We start from the raw sequence: 20,949 nt of genomic DNA on the forward strand, positions 1-20,949 counted from the left end.
CCAGCCAGAGCCCTGACCTGAATCAGATTGAAAATCTGTGAGCTGATCTGAAGAGGGCTGTGCACAAGAGATGCCCTTGCAATCTGACAGATTTGGAGTGTTTTTTTTGCAAAGAAGAGTGATGAGCCAGGAAGATAGAGTCATACCCAAAAAGACTGAGTGCTGTAATAAAATCAAATGGTGCTTCAAAGTATTGGTTTAACCACTTCCCGCAAACCGCCATACCTGTAGGTCCCCCTCCCGCTGCCTTCTGCTGGTCTCCCGTCCCACCGGGAGACACGAGACATCCATCCTGTGCGTCGGCTGGCTAGGCTGAGACCCCAAACTAAGCCAGAATTGTCGTTGATATATATAAAATATGGGGGTTCTATGTAATTTTCTAGCAAAATATATTGGTTTTAACTTGTAAACAAGTGTCAAAACTAGGCTTGGACCTTAAAGCGTTTGTTAACCCAAAAAAAAAACAAATTTGTATCCTGGTCCCTTAAAGCGGATTAAACAGCACAGTGCTTGTGCTGTGTAATATGCCTCTCTCTACAGTGTAAAAAAAAAAAAAAAAAAAAAAAAAAACCTCCCTGAATCTGCCACTTCCTGTATCCCCCTCTCTGCACTGACCACGAAAATCACGGCTGCCGAGTCTGACCACCGTGGTCAGAGTACATCCCTCCGTCATACAGTGCCTGCTCTTAGAGTCTGTCATACCACACTGTGTGAAGCATTTAAAAAAATTAGCAGTTCAAATACAGTTTTTCAGCTGTCTCCAGGACAGTTACGTGACTCGTGGCCACTTTACAGCTATGAGACAGGGCTTCTGTGGGTGGAGCCGAGCAGCCACGTGATCTCCCCAGCTGACATCAGAGCGAGATCATGTCTCCTCCCACAGAAGCAATCCATTGAAACTGTTAAGTGGCCGCGAGTCACATGACCAGCCTGAAAACAGCTGAAAAATGGTATTTACACAAAGTGTTTTTTAAATTGCTTTACACCGTGTGTATGCCAGCCTCTAATAGAGGGGCTGGCATAGACTTAACCACTTAAAGGGTTTGTGACCCCATATGTCTAAGGGTGTGCACACTTATGCAAACATTTTAGTTTTTTACTTTTACTGCCCTCCACCTAAAAGATTTCTGTTTGTTGTTCAACTGTGTTGTACAGTTTATAGGTTACATTCAAGGTGGAAAAAGTTCCGAAATGATTTCATCTTTGTCTTTTTTTTTTTTTTTTTTTTTTAACACATCACATAAACCTCACATTTTAACAGGGGTGTGTAGACTTTTTATATCCACTGTATATACACATTTTTATTGTATGATCAAGAGCTCTAAGAAATTTCGATAGATGGCAAGATCCAGCTTATGACCACTATATCCACACAACGTAAAGTGAATAAAAGCACTCTAGAACTGTTTTTATGTGTGGCTTAGCTCACCTCTAAATGTTGCACTTCGGTACTCCCTTGTCACACTGGTCTCTTCTTCTTCAGTAGTGACTTGAAGCCTGGGGACAGCTCCCTGTGATGAGGTTTCCTTCAAAGAACATGTGGTGTTAAGACAACAGTTGTAAAATATTTGATTAAGGCTGGGTTTACACCATCACCGCCTCCGTCTCACCGCAGGGGTCCGGTGTGTCCTGGTTCACCGTTTCAGGACTGATTTCAGCCCAAATTTTGGGCTGAATTCGGACCTGAAATGGACCAAAAGACATACAGTATCGTTGTGCAAAACGCACCGGACCTTCTGCGGCAATATGTTAACCGGCTCAACAGACAGCTGGTCAAAATCTCCTGCTGTTGCGAATTGGATGCGGAGAACTCGCATCCAATTTGCAATTGTGTGAACCCAGCCTGAAGGTAAATATATTATATTACTTACATCACTGTTTTTTGACACGCTGTTTGGGTCTAAGGGTGGGTCCTCAAAGATTTCGTCATAGAAGACAATGAGTGCCTCAATAATTCGTGCTTGATGAGGATAATCCACAAGAGATGATAGAGATACAGTGGCATCTGTGGGGCGTGGTCGCATCAATGCAGGCCCGAAAACTATACCTATGTTGCTTGGGCTCATCTTGTTCTGTTGTTCAAGCTCGGAAACTCTACATGGAAAAATTATCATATGTTGGTATTAAAAGCGTAATTTTTAGAATACAGTAATAAAGGCTGCTCTTGCTGAACTCTCCTTTAAAATACTAATTCCATTACCGTTTTTGCGCCGAGTCAGAAGAAAGTATAGATTTAAGGAATTCTGTCAACAGCTTGCTTGTTCCGCATCCGATGTAAAAGTACTGCCAGCCAAGCAACTAGCATTTTTACAAGTAGGCCAGTAATGGTATCCCGCACACTTCTTGCATTACATGGTTAATATAAAGAAAACCTGAGCTTTGCTCGTGCAGAGCACCTGTACTTTATGCATGAATTCATATACTGTATTCCTCTTTTAGACCCCCCTTTCACACTGGTGCACTTTTCAGGCGTTGTAACGCTAAGAAAAAGCCTCTAAAGCGCATCTCATACCTCACCAGTGTGATTGCCCCAGTCTGAAAGTAGCCCAAGGCGGGCGAGGGCGGTGAAGTGGCGCTATTTTTAAAGAGAGTTAAACCTGCTTGCAAAGCTGTACTGCAGCGTCGCTTTCCCATTGTTTTCAATGGGCAGGGGCGCTTTAGGAATGGTGTATACACTACTACATCGCTGCAAAGATGCAGGCGTGCAGGACTTTTGTACTGCAAGCACACCGCCCAAGTGCTTTCACACTGGGAGAGACAGGTGAGGTGCTTTGCAGGTGTAATTTTTAGCGCTGTAGCGCCTGTAAAGCACCTCAGTGTGAAGGTAAACTTAAGGCCCATACACACGATTGGACTTTTTGACAACAAACATGCAAATTAGCTGTTTTGGAGCAACATCCGACCGTGTGTATGCTCCATCGGACAAACTTTTTGGGTTTTCATCAGACTTTTGTTGGCTGTGCAAACGGACAAACTTTCTGGCAACAAAAGTCCGATGGAGCAAAGTCTGATCTTGTGTACAGAAAACCATAGGACTTTTGTACAAAGTACAAACAGGCATGCTCAGAACCAATGCAAAAGATCAGACAACAATACAGAAGTTGACCAAAGGTGGCGGTAAAGAGCAGAAAAACCACATGATTTGGTGAAAGTTGGCTGAAAAAGTCCTGCTGTGTGTATGCAATACAAGTTCAGGGCCGACGCCCTTTGTACAAAAATCCAAGGGAAAGTTTGTACAAAGTCCTATCGTGTGTATGAGGCTTTAGAGACAAGTGTGTCATCATCACAAGGAAGTGTTGTCTATTTTGGTTCATGTGTAGTAGATTAACAGCAGCAGTCATTTGGTATTTATAATCTTTATGACTAAAAAAGAGTTCATGCATAACCATCACTGGTCCCCAAAAGCCAACATACCTGCACAGATGCTTTATCAAATATTCCAGCGTGACTTTGTTTTCATGAGGCAACTCCATAAGCAGCCCCTTAAGTTTTTCCACCATGGCTTGTATTTCTGGTTCGGTATCTGGTCCTTTGTTCTCCAGCCGGGATGGCTTACCTGTCTCGGAGCCTCGTAGGCTTTCCTTTGCAAGACCCATAAGGCCATTGTACAACCGGAATGGCATTAGAGGCTCAGGTAGCTAAATAAGTGTAAAATGCTAAGTGTTACTAATATGAAATAATGGAGGTGAACACGGCAAACCTTAACGTTCATATCTGTGCTGTATCTTACCTGTCGGAGATAAAGTTTAAGAACATTACTCAAATCATGAGGGGATGCCTGAGAAAGTTCAACTAGCTCCTTGCCATTTTCAAAAGCTTGGCACAGCTTCTCCACGCGAGTCTTTACCCCATTTACTCGGTATATACCCTGCAGAACAAGCACAGCAGGATAAGCACTACAAAAATTCAGCTAAAACCAAACACAATTTCTTATAGCATGCAGAACATAAAAAAAACACAGGTGTCACCTTCATGGTTAGCGCACGCGTTTCTATCTCAGACACACACTTGTGGATAAGAAAAGACACTCCATCTGGAGACCTTTGTGCTGCCTCTGAGAAGTTTCTGCCAAACAGAAGAAGCCGACCCTGCAATTTCTTGTGTCCACACTGGATAGCCAGAGTTTCCAGACATTTCTTGTGACAAGCAAGGAAGCACTAAGGAAATAAAAACAATAAAATGAAGAGCACATAGCAGAGTAGATGTGTTCTATACAGTAAGTACAATTTAGGAGTTATATGAAATATATAAGATGCCATGAGTTGCACTCAAATCCCAAACCACTCAAATAGGGAGTTTGTACAGAAACTTAAAACATAGCTTCGGGGGGCGTGGCCTGACGCATGAAGAGGTGACACGTGCTTGCACATGGCTCCTGGCTCCCTCAGCTCCATGGACCTCATAACGGCCAGTAAACCAGCCAAACACGGACTAATGGGGAAGGATAAGCTCAAGGCACCTAAGGGCAGTGGCGGACACCGTCCAGGGGGCGATTTAGATGATTATTTTGGATGTATTAGATCCTCTTCACAGCGCCAGCTGGAATCCAAGATGGCGCCAGCCCCACCGCCCCCAGCATGCTCTGAATCATTTCTACACACTCAGGTGAGCTCCAGGGGCAGACTGACAACTCATGGGGCCCCCGGGCAATAGGAGATTATGGGGCCACACAGTATACACAAACACACACACATACAGTATACAATCACACAGTATACACAGACATGTTTCTATTGGCTGAGAAGGTACTGGAGAGGTGGGGCAGCTATAATCTCTGTATTTTTAGACCAAAGTGATGTCGGTAAGGGACATTTCAGAGACAGATGTAAAAAACACACATTTTTACATACTGTCCCTGGTTTTACTGAGGCTGGCAACCCTGATGGGGCCCCCTAGTAGCATGGGGTCCTCAGGCAGTGCCCGAGTGGCCCAATGGTCAGTCTGCCCCTGGTGAGCTCAGACAGCCAATTCCTACTCCCTGAGGACCCTGATTTTACTCCCAGGCTTACAAGAAGCCGATCTAATGTCTCCCTGGGATCAGGGGACATGGGACATAGAGGCTCAGATTAGATCCCTCCACAGCTACGTTAGGTCCCTGCCCACTAAAGCAGACTTTGAACACTGTGTACACAGGATTGAGAAAATTTACAAGAAATATTTCTGATCTAATAAAGGACATGGGGACATGCTTTGAAGACATTGAGGGCATTGCAGATGGCCTGTGTGACTCTGTGCAGACGCATGACAGAACACCCACACGGTCATGCTGCAGCAGCTCTCTTACCAACAGGATGACCTCGAAAATCGCAGTCATCGCAATAACATACACATACGGGGGATCCCCTAATTAGTTGACCCCAAAAATGTATCTGCAGCTGTGATAGCCATTTTCAATCAATTGCTCCAACGCCCTAAGGATGACCCGATTGAATTGGACCAAGTGCACCGCACCTCAGGCCCCCGCACTCCTGATCCCTCCTTTGTGCGTGATACATTGTGCCGGATCCACTTTTACCAGACAAAGAATATCATGAGGGCTGCCAGTACAAAGCACACGATGCTTTTTAATGATGCACCTGTTATGCTTCTTCCTGATCTCTCCTGCCAAACACTGGCAAGGAGGAAAGCTCTGAAGCCTCTTACGCAACCCCTGCAATCGAAACCGATTAAATACCAGTGGCGATTCCCGTTCCACCTGCGAGTACACCATGAGTGTAAAACTGCCATTTTTCGTACGATGGGAGACCTACCTTCTTTCCTCAGCACACTAGAACTTCCTTAAGTCGCACTGCCAGATTGGCCATTCTCACCGACCACCCCGGGTCTATCCTTTACCCCGCAATGGCAGAAACAGGGCCACAAACGCAACTCCAGATCCTCCCAGCAACAGGATCCTAATGATTGAACTGCCCTAGAAGGCTATTTTGCCCTATTTTTCTTTTTTTCTCTACCAGGGACCCCCCCTGAGCCGTGCCTAGACCTGTGAGGGTCTGACTGATTACCGATTACTCCCCTTCTTTTTTTTTTGTATTGATGTTTTTTTTTTTTTCTTTTTCTTTTCTTCATTACAGACCGAGTGTGACTTCATAATTCCTTATGTTTTACAGCCATGTTCCAGGATTTGATTCCAGACACTCATTTGTAATGGCCCTTTTCTTTTGCTCTCATGAAAGGTTGAAAGTTGTTGATATGCTCAGTCAGATTTTCCCACTGGGGCCTAATGCACAATAATAACTCCAATCTTGATTATATGTTATCCGTTTTACTGGTTTACTATATACCTCTTATGACCTTCAATGTTAATTCTGATATTGTTGCTGCTTTGGCTTTTTTTTTTTTAGAAGGTCATGACTTACTTTTTGATTCCCCCGTGGAGCTGGGATGTTAGGGACTGCCCTGTTCTGTGGTTTTGCTTCACAACCCACCCCCCACTCCCCACAGGGTTTTTTTTATTTTTATTTTTTTATATTTTTTCCTCAGTGCCATAATGGTCACTGTGGCGTACACTAATATGTACCTCAATGGAAGGTTTTTTTTTTATCCCTTACTATTGATCTTTTGGAGCCACCTAGTGGCCTTTTTTGTTATGGTTCTTTCTTTCTTGACCTGCTGGGCCCATCCCCCACAGATACTATATGTGAACTTCACATTGTTTGCTTCTTTGATTTCTGAGGTGAGGAAATGTGGCCATGTTTGCAATTATCTGTACTACATCTATAAGGTCATTCTGTCATCTGCCTTTTTTCTCTCTCCCTTTTTTCATTCCTCTTCTGCCTTTTTACCTTACCTGCATATCCTCTCCCCCCTCCTTGAATACAGATCATTTCTGTCCCCCTCCTCAAGAGAAGCGGTTTCCTGACTCATCAGCCAAACAGATGTTGTTCCGTACCCCCTTAGACTCCCTTTGGCGAATGACGGACCAATAGCCTTAGCATCCTTTAATTGTAGGGGCTTTAATACGCCTGAGAAGCGGATCCAGACACTCTATCACTTTCATAAAATGCGTTCTAAAAAATTTATTTTGCAAGATACACATTTTCGCACAGGTGCTATACCACTCCTGCGCAATAGATATTACCCACAATGGTTTCATAGTACTAACCCCCAGGCTAAATCCATGGGGGTATCTGTTGCCTTTCATAAATCTTAACCCAGAGGTACTAGACTCCCTCATACATGATACAGATCGTTACATATTTTTGAAACTGAAACTAAACAATTTTCTATTTACAGTGGCTAACATGTATGTTCCCAACGTGGGCCCGGCTCGGTTCCTCTCCTCGGTCCTCACCAGACTGTCCTCCTTCGGGGGTCCATCCATCATTGGCGGAGATCTTAATGTTACATTGTCCCCGTCCGCAGATACATCCTCGGGTAAGTCCTCTGTTCCCTACTCAACACTGACACTTATAAAATCACTGTTACACTCCTCCCATCTGGTGGATGTCTGGTGGGTCCAGCATCCCACAGAGAGGGACTACAGTTACTTCTCTATAGCACACAACTCCTACAGTAGATTAGATCACTTTCTCATCTCACAATCCTTGTTGGACACCCCCCTCCAAGTGTCGATCAGTCACATACTTTGGTCAGACCATGCCCCAGTCTACCTGACCTTGGCCCACCCTCCTGCGATTCGCAGGGGAACAAATTGGAGGCTTAATGACTTAGAGCTCGATAAGCCCCTATCTACCTCTTAATTCTTACAAGCCATTAAAGACCTGAAAATAGGCAAATGCCCTGGGCCTGACGGATATAGACCACGGTTTTACAAAACGTTTGCCCCCCAACTGGCGCCCCTTCTAATAAAAGCATATAACTCAATTGAAAATTCCAACCTCCCCTCTAAAGGACTTCTATCGGCCAATATTTCCATTATACCTGAGCCAGGCAAAGACCCATCCCAATGTAGTAGCTATCGGCCCATCTCATTACTTAACATCGACCTTAAGCTGTTTGCAAAAGTTCTGGCTACATGCTTGTCCCCCTGCTCCTGAAGGTGATACATAATGACCAGGTGGGGTTCGTCCCCAGTAGAGAGGCGAGAGACAACACCTCCAAAACGATACATCTAATATCCCTGATGAAGAGCTGTGTTCTCTTCAGGAAATGCCCAGGCATCTTCTCTCATCCCTTTATAGCTTATTACAGGCCTTAACACATGACCAATGACCACGTTACACAAGGATGTGGTCTGTGGACCTGGGTGAGGACATCTCCATACCAGAATGGCAAACTTCTTTCCACTTTACACATAAATCGACGATCTCCTGTTATTCTCAAGAAAATAATTATAAGATCTTGTCTAGGTGGTACAGAGACCCCGCCACGCTGCAAAAAATCTTTCCGTCTTCTCTGGCCACTTTCTGGCGCTGCAAAACCTCTGGTCGGGACTTCCCTACATGTCTGCTGGGACTGTGAGAGGATCCGCCCCTTCTGGACTCAGGTATATTTGAATGCTACAAATTTATTTATGATAAGAAAGTACCGACTTGCCCAAAGGTTGCCCTCCTTTCTATATTGCCCAGGTCAATGAAATCGCAAAAACAAAACCTAATCTGCTTTTTCATGTCTTCAGCTAGGCAACTCATACCCGCGTTTTGGAAAAAAAAAAAAAAAAGATTACTCCTCCACCATCACGTTGGGCCTCTACCATGAATGAGACTATGAGAATGGAGGAGATGCTGGCCCTTGATAATGACACCTATGTTAAATTTACAATGTTATGGTCGGTCTGGCTCTGCTTCTCCTCCTCTGACACTTTGCTGAATAAGCTGTCGAGCCCGCAGGGACATTCCTAGTACCCCCGGGTCCCCCTCCAACCCTCACCTACGCTCCCCCCTACCTTGTACCTACATGTCTTCTCTTGACTAACCCCTTCCCCCTCCCCTTCCCCTTTTCTTTCTTCTCTCTACCTTGGCATTTCCCTTTTTTCTTTTCCTCTCTCTCTTTTTCCATTTTTCTTATTTTACTCACTTCAACCCACGAGTATCACATTATGTTGTGAACCATGAGTACTGTTAAATGGCATTGTTTAATACTTCAGGAAACAGATTTTCTTCTCGATTTTTCCATGTTCAGTGAACGGGAGCCTAGCTATGGGCGATAGCCATCGGGCTGACTCCTTGTATATGTGAACCTATTGCCGTCTACTGATTTTGCTCATCTCATGTTGTTCACTGTCTTTTTTTTTTTATATGAAAATGCTAATAAATATATTTTCAACACTAAAACATAGCTTCATACTAGCATTAAAGAAGAGCATAAACTTGCAGATGCGGCCCGCAGGCCAGCTTTTAGAAACCCATACTTTTACTTGTCAAATCTGAAAGGTCCACTTGGTGACACAGATACCAACACCTGGAGTACTCAGGCAACAACAGTGATCTGTCCATTGGCAAGCATGGGTAAAGGGTTTCATTCCATACAAAGAGTAAACAGGAAAATTATATTGAGAACAGCATGTTTAGTTGGTATACTTACCCTATTTAGCAACTATTTCAGCTTATAAGTCATTCTGAATTTTAATCACCAAAAAAAAAAGTCATAAAGTTGGACCTAGTTTAACATGTACCATGGCTAGAACAGTCATCAACTGTATCTACCAATGGTGTTTGTTACCTGTAAAATTAGAAATATGCACTCTTTTCTGTACTCCTAATAAGTCCTGTAAAGATCACTGATATTCCCTTCCTACCTTAAAAGGAGAAGAAGTCCATCCAAAGCTTGTTTGGTTGGGCTTCGCCTTTGGGTCACAGGAATGCAATCAGTTTTGCACTCCTGTGACTCGTTTTCAGCAGAGTGCGGACTGAAATCCGCACTCTGCTGACATCACCAATGTCAGTCCAGGCACCGCGTTATCCAGACAATGGGAGTCTGGATCTAACAGGATCTCTCAGTGAGCCGCTGAAAGCTTGAGACAGCCGCTCCGCCCCCCCCTCCACAATTCAGTAGTCCGGAGAGCTGCTAATTGACAGTCAGCAGCTCTCTGCTTGGGGAGCTGTGAGATCCGATCCATCGGCGATGCTCGGTTCTCAGTGCAGAGGCATCGGGGGACCGATGCTGCATCCACCGATGTAAGTATTATGGTGGAAAAACCCCCAAACCCATACTTCTCTTTTAAATAGACATATTTGAAGTGTTATTCCTAAGCTCACCTCCTCGCACTCTGCTCCCTGGAAGTACACATAACTGTTACACTCCCGACATTTGCTTGGTGTTCGCAACTTGCGCAGCTTGTGTGTTCGAGCAGCCCGAGATAAGCCAACATTACGAAATGGCCCAGTGTGCACAGGCACTTCCAAAGCAGAAGGGATCCCATTAATGCCTTTATTAAAACAAAATAAAGCAGAAAGAAGCAACAATTATACTTATTTAGATTGTTTCAACATTTTGGCCTATTGGCTACAAACTTCTTTAGGAGAACCAGATGTTCTAAACAAATGCTTTTTATACCTGTAGTAATGACACGGAAGTAATGACACTGTTTTTGCAACCATGTTTCATTTTGAATAAGAGCCACTCCACATGGCAAGTGATCAGCCCTAGATGCAGGCAGTCTGTGTCCAGGCCTGATACTTGCATGTGATCACTGCATGAGCAATTACATGCGAATGGGCATGGTTAGGTGCAGGAGTTGGCAGCCTCCCATTGCTTTCAATAGGGCTGCCTTTTGCCGCTAAATGCGGGGAAACCCCTGCTGTTTTTTTTTTTTGTATCTAATCGCCCCTTGGGGGCATTTGCAAGTGTGAATGCATCCTTAAAGCTTTTGCAGCTGCTGACTTAATGAATCCTGGCTCAGAACAGCAGACATGGAGCCTGTACCGTTTCTGTTCCAAAGGAGCTTGTACCTTTTTAAATCCCACTCATCAATGGCATTTATCCTTCCGCTGCTATCAGCATGAATCACTTCTGACAAGTTATACAATATATATATATCCATCCTACTGTGGTAAAGTCTGGGGCTAGTTGTGTTCTGCTGCAAATAAATGTTGGTAGATATAGGAGCAGTTAAGGAGAATGACAAAAGAACAAACTGGTTGCTGGACCTGTGCAAATTCTCACTCATTTAAAAACTGGCTTTAAAGTTGTGAGAAAAATAAATAAATGTTAAAAATGAAGAGATATAAAGCCATGTTGTGCAACAGCGTAGAGCCCTCATCTTATTTAATTGCATAAAAAAAAACAAAAAAAAAAAAACAGATACAACAGTATTGTGAAGCAATGTGCAATTGTGCTAAGCAATGTACAATACATGACAGTATATCATACACTGATCAGCCATACACATTATGCTTATTATGATTAGCCATAACGTTACCCACCTAATATTGGGTAGGTCCCCCCTTTGCTGCCAAAATAGCTCTTTTTCTGATCCGCGGTCCAGTTCTGATGGTCGCATGCTCAGGTGCTTCTGTCAGCATGGGTACCCTGAACAAACTGCTATACCCATTTATTCTGCTTTCGACACATCAACTTTACAGACAACATGTTTGCATGCTGCCTAGTATATCCCATTGACTCTTAGCCGAGATTCAGACTAGTGCGAACACAGACAGCACATGCGATTTGCACCCGCACTGCGGTTGCCGATCGCATGCGATGTCTGTGCAATGCGAGTTCAGCCATACAGTTTTATAGTGGAACTCGCATTGGATTTGCATGGAAATAATGCAGTATGCGATCCGATTCCTGTACGAGTTCGCACTGCGATCTGTGAGACGATCTGGGGGTGAATTGGCTGTTATCGATCTGGTTCCCACATCGCACAAGTGTGAACCTAGGCTTACAGTAGATGCCATTGTAACAAGATAATCAAGGTTATCCATTTTACCTGTCAATGATCCCATTATGGCTGCTCCGTATATGTCTATATATATATATATATATATATATATATATATATATATTATTATATTATATTATACACACACACAAAAACATATCTACCTTGTTCTAGTGATGTCAGTCTTTTATTTTCAGTGTCTTCAGTGGGTGTAGGAGGATGTATTAGCTTTTCTGGGAAATCTGTTGGATGATATGAAAGTTAACATTTTAGAAATTTTTAAATACATGTCCTTTATTAACCACTTCAGCCCTGGAAGGACTTGCCTGGAATAGAAAAGAATAGAATAGAAAGAATATAAGCATCTCCCAAAATTCGAATAGAAAAGAAAAAAACAAATAGAAAAAGAGTACAATTAGAGAACTAAAGAATAGAAAGAATATAACCATTTCCCAAAATCCAAATAGAATCAATTTGAATTTGAATAGAATAGATTCAAATATGAGCATGGTTATATTGATTCTATTGTGTTATTTTCTATTCTACTCTTTTTCTATTCAAATTCTAATTGATTCCATTTTAATTTTGGAAGATGGCTATATTATTTCTATTGTTTTTTAATTATATTCTTTTATATTCTATTTGAATTTCAGAAGATGGTTATAATCTATTCAATTCTATTCTTTTATTCTATTCCTTTCTATTCTATTCATTTATTTTCTATCCTATTTTGTTTTACTCTATTATATTATATTCTATTATATTCTTTTCTATTCTATGCCTTTATTTTCTATTCCATTTTACTCTTTGGAAACTGGAAAAGGATTTCAATATGATTTGAAAAACTTTTCCAATCGATCCGAATAAACTAAACAAATTTCAAAAATATATTAAACTAATTTAACTAAACAAATTTATGTAAATAAATAAACAATTTTTTTTCATTCTGCACATGTCTAGAAGTGCGTATGTATGTATGTATGTATGTATGTATGTATGTATGTATGTATATATGTATATACAGCATCTCTGAAAAGTGAGTACACACCTCACATTTTTGGAAATATTTTATTATATGTTTTCATGTGACAACACTGAAGAAATGACACTTTGTATACAATGTAAAGTAGTGAGTGTACAGCTTGTATAACAGTGTAAATTTGCTGCCCCCTCAAAATAACTCAACACACAGCCATTAATGTCTAAACCACTGGCAACAAAAGTGAGTACACCCCTAAGTGAAAATGTCCAAATTGGGCCCAAAGTGTCAAATACTTTGTGTGGCCAACATTATTTTCCAGCACTGCCTTAACTCTCTTGGCATGAAGTTCACCAGAGCTTCACACGTTGCCACTGGAGTCCTCCTCCACTCCTCTGTGATGACATCACAGAGCTGGTGGGTGTTAGAGACCTTGCGCTCCTCCACCTTCTGTTTGAGGATGCCCCACAGATGCTCAGTAGGGTTTAGGTCTAGAGACAATGAATGGCCAGTCCATCACCATTACCCTCAGCTTCTTTAACAAGGCGTACACTCAACTTCTTTGGTTGCTCATGGCGAGGCCTGTTCTGAGTGGAACCTGTCCTGTTAAATCGCTGTATGGTCTTTGCCACCATGCTGAAGCTCAGTTTCAGAGTCTTGCCAATCTTACTATAACCTAGGCCATCTTTATGTACAGTAACAATTCTTTTTTTTTTCAGATCCTCAGAGAGGTGCCATGTTGAACTTCCAGCAACCAGTATGAGAGAGTGAGAGCAATGATACCAAATTTAACACATCTGCTCCCCATTCACACTTGAGACCTTTTAACACCAATGCCCAGTACACATGATCTGAAATTCCGCCAGAAAAAGTCCAATGAAAGCTTTTGGTTGGAAAATGAGATTGTGTGTATGCTCGGACTTTTGCTGGTAGAATTTCGGCCAGCAAAAGATTGAGAGCATGTGCTCAATTTTTCGGTCGGAAAAAGTTCTGATTGGAAATTCCAATAGTCTGTACAAATTCTGATGCGCAAAATTTTTATGCATGCTCGGAAGCATTGAACTTCATTTTCTCAGCTCGTCGTGGTGTTGTACGTCACCGCATTCTTGACAGTTGAAAGCTCAAAGAACTTGTGTGACCGTGTGTATGCAAGCCAAGCTTGAGTGGAAACCATCCAAGTTTTTTTCCAATGGAAAATCCGCTAGTGTGTATGCGGCATAACAAGTCACATGACACCTGGGAGGGAAAATCCCAAATTGGGCCCAATTTGGACATTTTCATTTAGGAGCAGACTCACTTTTGTTGCCAGCGGATTAGACATTAATGGCTGTGTTGAGTTATTTTGAGGGAACCCCAAATTTACACTGTTATAAAAGCTGTACACTCACTACTTTACATTGAAGTGTAAATTGAAGATATAATAAAATATTTACAAAAATGTGAGGGGTGTACTCACTTTTGTGAGATACTGTGTATATTATATACATACATACATACATACACACAGATCCATGCTGGATATACATCATACCTGTGCATTAGCTGGTACAATTAAACCACCCCCTGGGGTGTGCTTTCATTTTATCAGTGTGCATATATACCCAGTGTGACAAACACTGTGTTTTGTTACACAGGGCTCCAGTGGTGGCTCCAGAAGACAAAGCATTGTAACAGCGGCAAAAACCAGCAGCAGTACAGCATCTTTGTTACTTTACCTGCTGTGTACATTACAGGTGTATTTAAAACTAACTATAAATAATATAAAAAGAACAGCTGTCAGTATGAGCAATAAAACAGATGGCTCAAGATGCTTTAGATCAACGGTTCCCAACTTTGGCACTGTGATATAAAGGGAACTGCACTGTAATGATTTGTGTGCAGTCCCCCTTAGATTAATTTTAAGGGGACTACACTGTAATGGGGAACTGTGATGTTAAAAGTGACTACAATGTAAAGGGGTACAGCGATATAAAGGGGACTGCACTATAATGATTACAGTGCAGTCTACTTTATATCACTATGTCCCTTTACATTACAATGCCCCTAGCAATCACAGCCCTCCATCGCAGTGCCCCTTGCAGTCATGCAACCCCCATTTTCAATCTCTGCCTCCCTTTCACAGTTTCTCCTTTGGCAGGGCTGAGGCAGTTAGCCTGTGTGTTCTCTCCCGAACAATGTCAGCCTATCAGCAGGGCAGGGAGCAAGAGATGCTGCAGTCCTGAATAGAGGGCAGGAGCTGCCCAACTGATGTTAACTATAGGGCAATTACCCGCTTGTTAATATGAAATCACTCCCACTCTCTGTCCCAATCTGCAGCTCCTCCCACACACCCTGTTGATAGGATGACATTGTCCATTGCATTTGAATTTAGCAAACAATTTTTTTTCTTTCACAGCTAAGATTTTTATTGTGTTTGAGGAGACCGATTATCGGAAACATTTTTCTCATGTCTAATGAACATTGTCTTGTGTGTGTAGCCTAGTCTGCAGCACTGACAGGAAAAGGATTCTGTTTCTGGGAGCACAGGAGACCTTTACACAAGCACATCTATAGAAGGGGGCTCTTATTGTAGAGCCATGTAAAGCTATTGTTGACCCCACCCTCTACCTGATAGGTAGGCACACAGGATATGAATTACAAGGATTATGGGAGGTGTAGTTCTGACAGACTGAGCTAGCTTGGTGAGCTGGGAGAAGAAAACTGCAGATCCCACAAATCAATGGGGAAAAAGGTAGGTGCTTCTGCTTTTTCTGGGCTCAGGAGAAGTGTAGAGGCTGTATTAGAAGACTGAATGAGCTCACAGTTGTGCCTGATACGGAGAGAGGCACTGCCCCGAACATCTGGGGACATTGGAGCGAGCCAAAGATTTTGGTGGCGCTCACTGCCTGACCAAGGGTGAAGGACACTGCAGACACTGACCGGCTATGCTTCACACAGTGCACAGACAGCTGTCACTTGCTGACACAGAAGTGGGCGAGAGGCTGCTAGCCAAAGCCACACTACACTTCGACACTCTGTTGTCTGCAAAGCTGGGCCCAGGAATAGGGGAACCAACACAAAGCAGCTCTTTCGAGGATAAGCACTCTATGTGTAAAAGGTAGCCTTAGCCTGGAAACGCATTTTAAAGTTGGATTGTCCAATCTATGGAAAGACTGGATTTTTGTACACACCATAAAAATATGATTCAGAGACAATTGGGTTAAACTGCCCTCTACAGGAGGATTTGGGCACTGGCAACCAAAAACCAGTGGCCAGCCTGGAACAACTCTCACTCCCAGCAAACCTCAGTTTTGTAACAAGTATTGCTGAGAGCAAAACCATAAACACAGAGGGGTGTGTCCCTCAATGAACTCCAATAAAAGGATTATACAGCAAATACAGATTATCCGCTTTTCGATCTTGTTCATTAAAGCAGTGGTAATCAGCCCTGTCCTCAGGGCCCACTAACAGGCCAGGTTTTATGTATTACCTTGGGAGATGCAGACTACAATACTAGAATCACTGAGCAACAAATGATATCACCTGAGATGTATTTCAGTCATCTTGTAAACTTGGCCTGTTAGTGGGCCCTGAGGACAGGGTGGATGACCACTGCATTAAAGGACTCGAGATTCAGTGACAATTGGGACATCCAAAAGCTAAGGGGTTGGCAACATAGCAAACAAACACTAACAGGCTCATTTATAGCAACACAAAGAAATGGGAACTTTTTGAGGTTCAAGATGCTGCGTGAAGGACCTTATGGCCCAAGGTGGCATCTGATAAGGTCTGAACATCCACCTGGTAAAACCTAGAGAATACGTGAACAGAAGGCTAGGTGGCAGCCTTACAAATCTGGAAAAAACAGTTGCCTGATGCCAAAAAAGCCAAATAAGCACTCAGACTTATTATGCCTTGATAGGAAAGGGTGAAACCCAATAAGCTTGCTGTGTGAGCCAATAAGAGGGTTGTGGAACAGGTCTAGGTGTAGGAAACATTTCTCTGGGGTCCAGGCGCTACCAACTGCCTGTAATCTGTCCACCAATTGTCTATACCTGGAATGTGAATGGCAAACAAGGATGGAAGGCATTGTCTTGCCCAGTCCCTTCTACTTCTCTTGCCATGATAAGATTTCAGATTCCTCCTTGTTAGTTGATGTACGCCACTATCGTGGCATTGTTTGACTGGATCCTGTTTGGAAGACTCTGCAATTGGAATGTTCAGCGTTATAGGGAAAACCAAATAACTCAGGAGCTCCACAATGATAACTGGGGGACAGGATTCCTCTGGCGTCCAAGTCCCTGCACCAACAAGGAGTCTAAAGCCACATACACACGATCAAACAATCCGGTGGAAAAGTCCGGCGGACAATCCGCCCGTGTGTGGGCCTCGGCGGACTTTTTTTACCCAAAAGTTCGGCGGACTAAGAAAGTAGTTTTGCACCTAAATACTCGCATTTCGGGGGACAATATGGCCGTGTGTGTGCTAGTCCACTGTACTTTTGAAATTAACGGACTTTTCCCGCACGGTCTTCTGTCGCCGCCTTCTGTTCTTCTCTTCTTCTCTTCTTGAGCTGTTGCCTCGTCGCTGTCTCTGGCCACAATGACAGGCACGCGGCGTGCGGCGACTTATATAGGGACATCGCCGGATGATGTCCCCGCCCATTATGATGTCACAGTCCCAGCATCCTCTGGGACTGTGACATCATAATGGGCGGGGACATCATCCGGCGATGTCCCTATATAAGTCGCTGCACGCCGCGTGCCTGTCATTGTCCCCAGAGACAGCGACGAGGCAACAGCTCAAGAAGAGACGAACAGAAGAGAAGAACAGAAGGCGGCGACAGAAGACCGGGCCACCGCTTGTAAAAGAGCTAGAAGAAGGTGCGGTGGCCCGGCAAGAAGAACCGAAGAGGGGGACAGGACAACTGAAGAGGGGGACAAGACCCCCCAAGTCGGAAGAAGAGGGCGGCGGCGAAGAAGAAAGCCGGGCTCCTCCGCTAGTAAAAGAGCTAGCAGAAGATAGTGGAGGAGTCCGGCGAGAAGACCCCCGAAGATAGAAGACCCCCGGAGCTGTACAATAAATTTTTAAATCTTGTGTGTTGTGTTTTTTTTTAACGTTTTTTTCACAGGTGAATGGGTAGGGGTACATTGTACCCCATACTCATTCACATAGGGTGGGAGGCTGGTATCCGGGGGCCCCCAGATTCCGATAAGCCCCCCGCCCGCAGACCCCGACAACCAACGGCCAGGATTGTCGGGAAGAGGCCCTTGTCCTCATCAACATGGGGACAAGGTGCTTTGGGGTGGGGGGGCCCCCACCGCGGCCCCCCCTTCCCCAAAGCACCCCCCCATGTTGAGGGCACGCGGCCTGGTATGGCTCAGGAGGGGGCGCTCGCTCGTCCCCACCCCCTTTGCTGACCGGGTAGCGTGCTCGGATAAGGGTCTGATATGGACCTAGAGGGGGACGCCCACGCTGTTTTTTGGGCGTAGGGCTTCCCCTTTAACTCCATACCAGGTGACGGGGCCAGCGACGCCTCGGCTACCTGGAGATGCGTTCAAAATGAACAGACTTTCCTCCGTGTGTGTGGGCGAATCCGTTCATTTGAAAAGTACGGCGGATAATCAGGCGGACTAAGTCCACCGCAAAAGTACCGTGTGTGGGCAGGTAGCTCATTTGGAAAGTCCGGCAGACAGTCCGGCGGTTTGTCCGCCAGACTAAGTCCGCCAAATAGTCTGATATGTGTGTACACGGCATAACACTCGTAAACATTTCAGGCTGGTGTGCATTTTGATGACCTTCCAACAGATTGAAAGCATTTCCTCAAATCCATAGCTGGATCTGTTACTGACAAAATCCTCCAGGATCCATTCTTTCCAAACACAATTTAGTAAAGTTTTTGAGCTGCACACCACTGCCAAAGAGTAAGAAAGAGTGCAGAGTTGTCAGCAGGCATTCTAATTGCTTCACAAATAGAGAATTGGTGTGGAGTAAAACTAGATCCCTTGCACGAGTTTGGTCTATTCACCTAATATTTGACAGGCTAATATCACAGCCATGACAGGCTGCAATGGGCCTACAGATGAAAACATTTCGGAGAGATGTCGCACCCTGCCAGCTCATTAAGGGCATGGTTTAGGAAAAGAACGGGCAGAGGCTGTTCACATCTGTCGCCACCAGCTGAGCTGGTGGCTTCTTGTTTCTATATGCTCCAATGCTGCCTGGAGTAAATACTTAACGGCCTGCATCCATTTAATACTGCGAGACACCTTGTCTGTCTCTAGATATCGCAAATGGTTTGGAGAGAGTATCCAAACGTTTAGCTATGGGATCCTTAATTACTGGCACATCCTCTATTATTTTTATAAAGGATTTATATAGCACCAGCAGTTTCTGCAGTTCTTTGCAAAAAATAATTGGCAGTGCTTTATTAGAACAGGACACTGTTAAATCAACTGTGGGAACAGCCTGCTTCCCAATAAAGGCCTCCAGACAGGTACTGAATTGCAATACATTTGGGTGGTGTACTGTAAACAGTTTAATCAGGAGCTTCCCAGTCATGAAAAGATTAGCGAGACTCTTTATCAGATAAAGCTCCATCAGTGGAAGCCTCAAAAGCTGCAAGCAGGTCAGATAATCATTTTACAGGGGAAGGCCTATACTTATGGCCTCTGAAGTCAGAGTCAGCAATCAAAATTATAATTTGGCCCATAGAATCCTATGTAACTGTGGCATTTAGGGTCTGAAGTACTGCAGGTTGTCAGGTTCAAGCCTTTTTAGGAGGTGAAGCTACACGTATCTTGCTATAAGGAGCAGTGGCGCCAAAGTGCTACCTCATGCTGAATTTTTGGGATGGACTAGTACATGCACTACACAATACCGAATGACATACCTATTTCTGACAGGTATCAAATCTTACTTCCACTCCGACAGCCTAGGCCAGTGATGGCGAACCTTGGCACCCCAGATGTTTTGGAACTACGTTTCCCATGATTCTCATGCACTCTGCAGTGTAGTTAAGCATCATGGGAAATGTAGTTCCAAAACATCTGGGGTGCCAAGGTTCGCCATCACTGGCCTAGGTGATTGGAGTGGAAGTTTGAGGTGATTGTAAAAAAAAAAAAAAAAAAAAAAAAAAAAAAAAAAAAAAGGGATTCATTTATGTCCACTGAACGATTTTTCAGTCATTACATGATGGCACCATCGTTTGCTCTCAAGGCTGAATGTTCGTTTTTCGGGCAATTTTTCGTATAGTGTATGGCCAGCATAACCCAGAGAGAGGTTAGAATCCAATTACCACAGAGGGAGGTGGCAGAAATGTAGAGAGAGAAACAGGAATATATGTTACCTAGACCCGAGTGGAACCATAAAGTGTGGAATACACCCCCCAGAAAGGAGGAATAATTGGAAGGTCAATAATAATTGGAATAAAAATGGGCCACCACTTGCTCAGACAGAGAACTATGGGTCTGCCTGTTTGCTGTTGTGCAAGTCGTTGGTTACTGTGCGATACATACTACGGTATATCTATATGCGTTTTTTTGATAATGTACTTGTTCAAGTAGGCAGAAATTGTAGCTTGCCATGTACAGTATCTCACAAAACTGAGTACACCCATCACATTTTTGTAAATATTTTATTATATCTTTTCATGTGACAACACTGAAGAAATGACACTTTGCTAAAACGTAAAGTAGTGAGTGTACAGCTTGTGTAATAGTGTCAATCCCCTCAAAATAACTCAATACACAACTATTAATGTCTAAACTGCTGGCAACAAAAGTTAGTACACCCCTAAGTGAAAATGTCCAAATTGGGACCAATTATCAATTTTCCCTCCCAGATGTCATGTGACTCGTTAGTGTTACAAGGTCTCAGGTGTGAATGGGGTGCAGGTGTCAAACGAGACTCGTACATCTATTTTGCAATTTTGGGGTATTATCTTATTCCACCACAAGATGGTGCTATTCCAACTTCCTTGTAAGCAGCTATTCCTCTCATTGTTAGTAGGGACTGCAAGCTGATTATTTATCAATTTAATAACTACCTTTTTGAATAATTTGACCAGATTAATATAGCACATTAAAAAGATTGGTATCAGGTTAAATATCGTATGCCAAATTTAGGCATTAGGTTTTTGTTTATGATTGAAGAGGATTACATCGGATTGTATATCCTCATTGGGTAGCAGTATATAAACAAGGAG

General features: G+C 43.5%; 1 protein-coding gene across 3 annotated transcripts in view; it reads right to left on the reverse strand.

The window, feature by feature from the left end:
- Positions 1-20,949, reverse strand: part of ARHGAP45 (Rho GTPase activating protein 45) — a 172,879-nt gene that overhangs the window by 3,185 nt on the left and 148,745 nt on the right. For all 3 annotated transcript variants that reach the window (XM_077476061.1, XM_077476060.1, XM_077476063.1), the window contains 7 exons: positions 11,950-12,027; positions 10,158-10,327; positions 3,969-4,157; positions 3,731-3,868; positions 3,415-3,638; positions 1,872-2,094; positions 1,430-1,526 (listed from right to left, as the gene is read on the reverse strand). In XM_077476061.1, coding sequence (XP_077332187.1) covers positions 1,430-1,526; positions 1,872-2,094; positions 3,415-3,638; positions 3,731-3,868; positions 3,969-4,157; positions 10,158-10,327; positions 11,950-12,027 — 1,119 coding nt within the window. The remainder of the gene's footprint in view (positions 1-1,429; positions 1,527-1,871; positions 2,095-3,414; positions 3,639-3,730; positions 3,869-3,968; positions 4,158-10,157; positions 10,328-11,949; positions 12,028-20,949) is intronic.

The sequence above is a fragment of the Lithobates pipiens genome, unplaced genomic scaffold (assembly GCF_037356315.1).
Source record: "Lithobates pipiens isolate NorthernLeopardFrog02 unplaced genomic scaffold, aLitPip1_a1.2 Scaffold_13, whole genome shotgun sequence".
Classification (NCBI taxonomy): domain Eukaryota; kingdom Metazoa; phylum Chordata; class Amphibia; order Anura; family Ranidae; genus Lithobates; species Lithobates pipiens.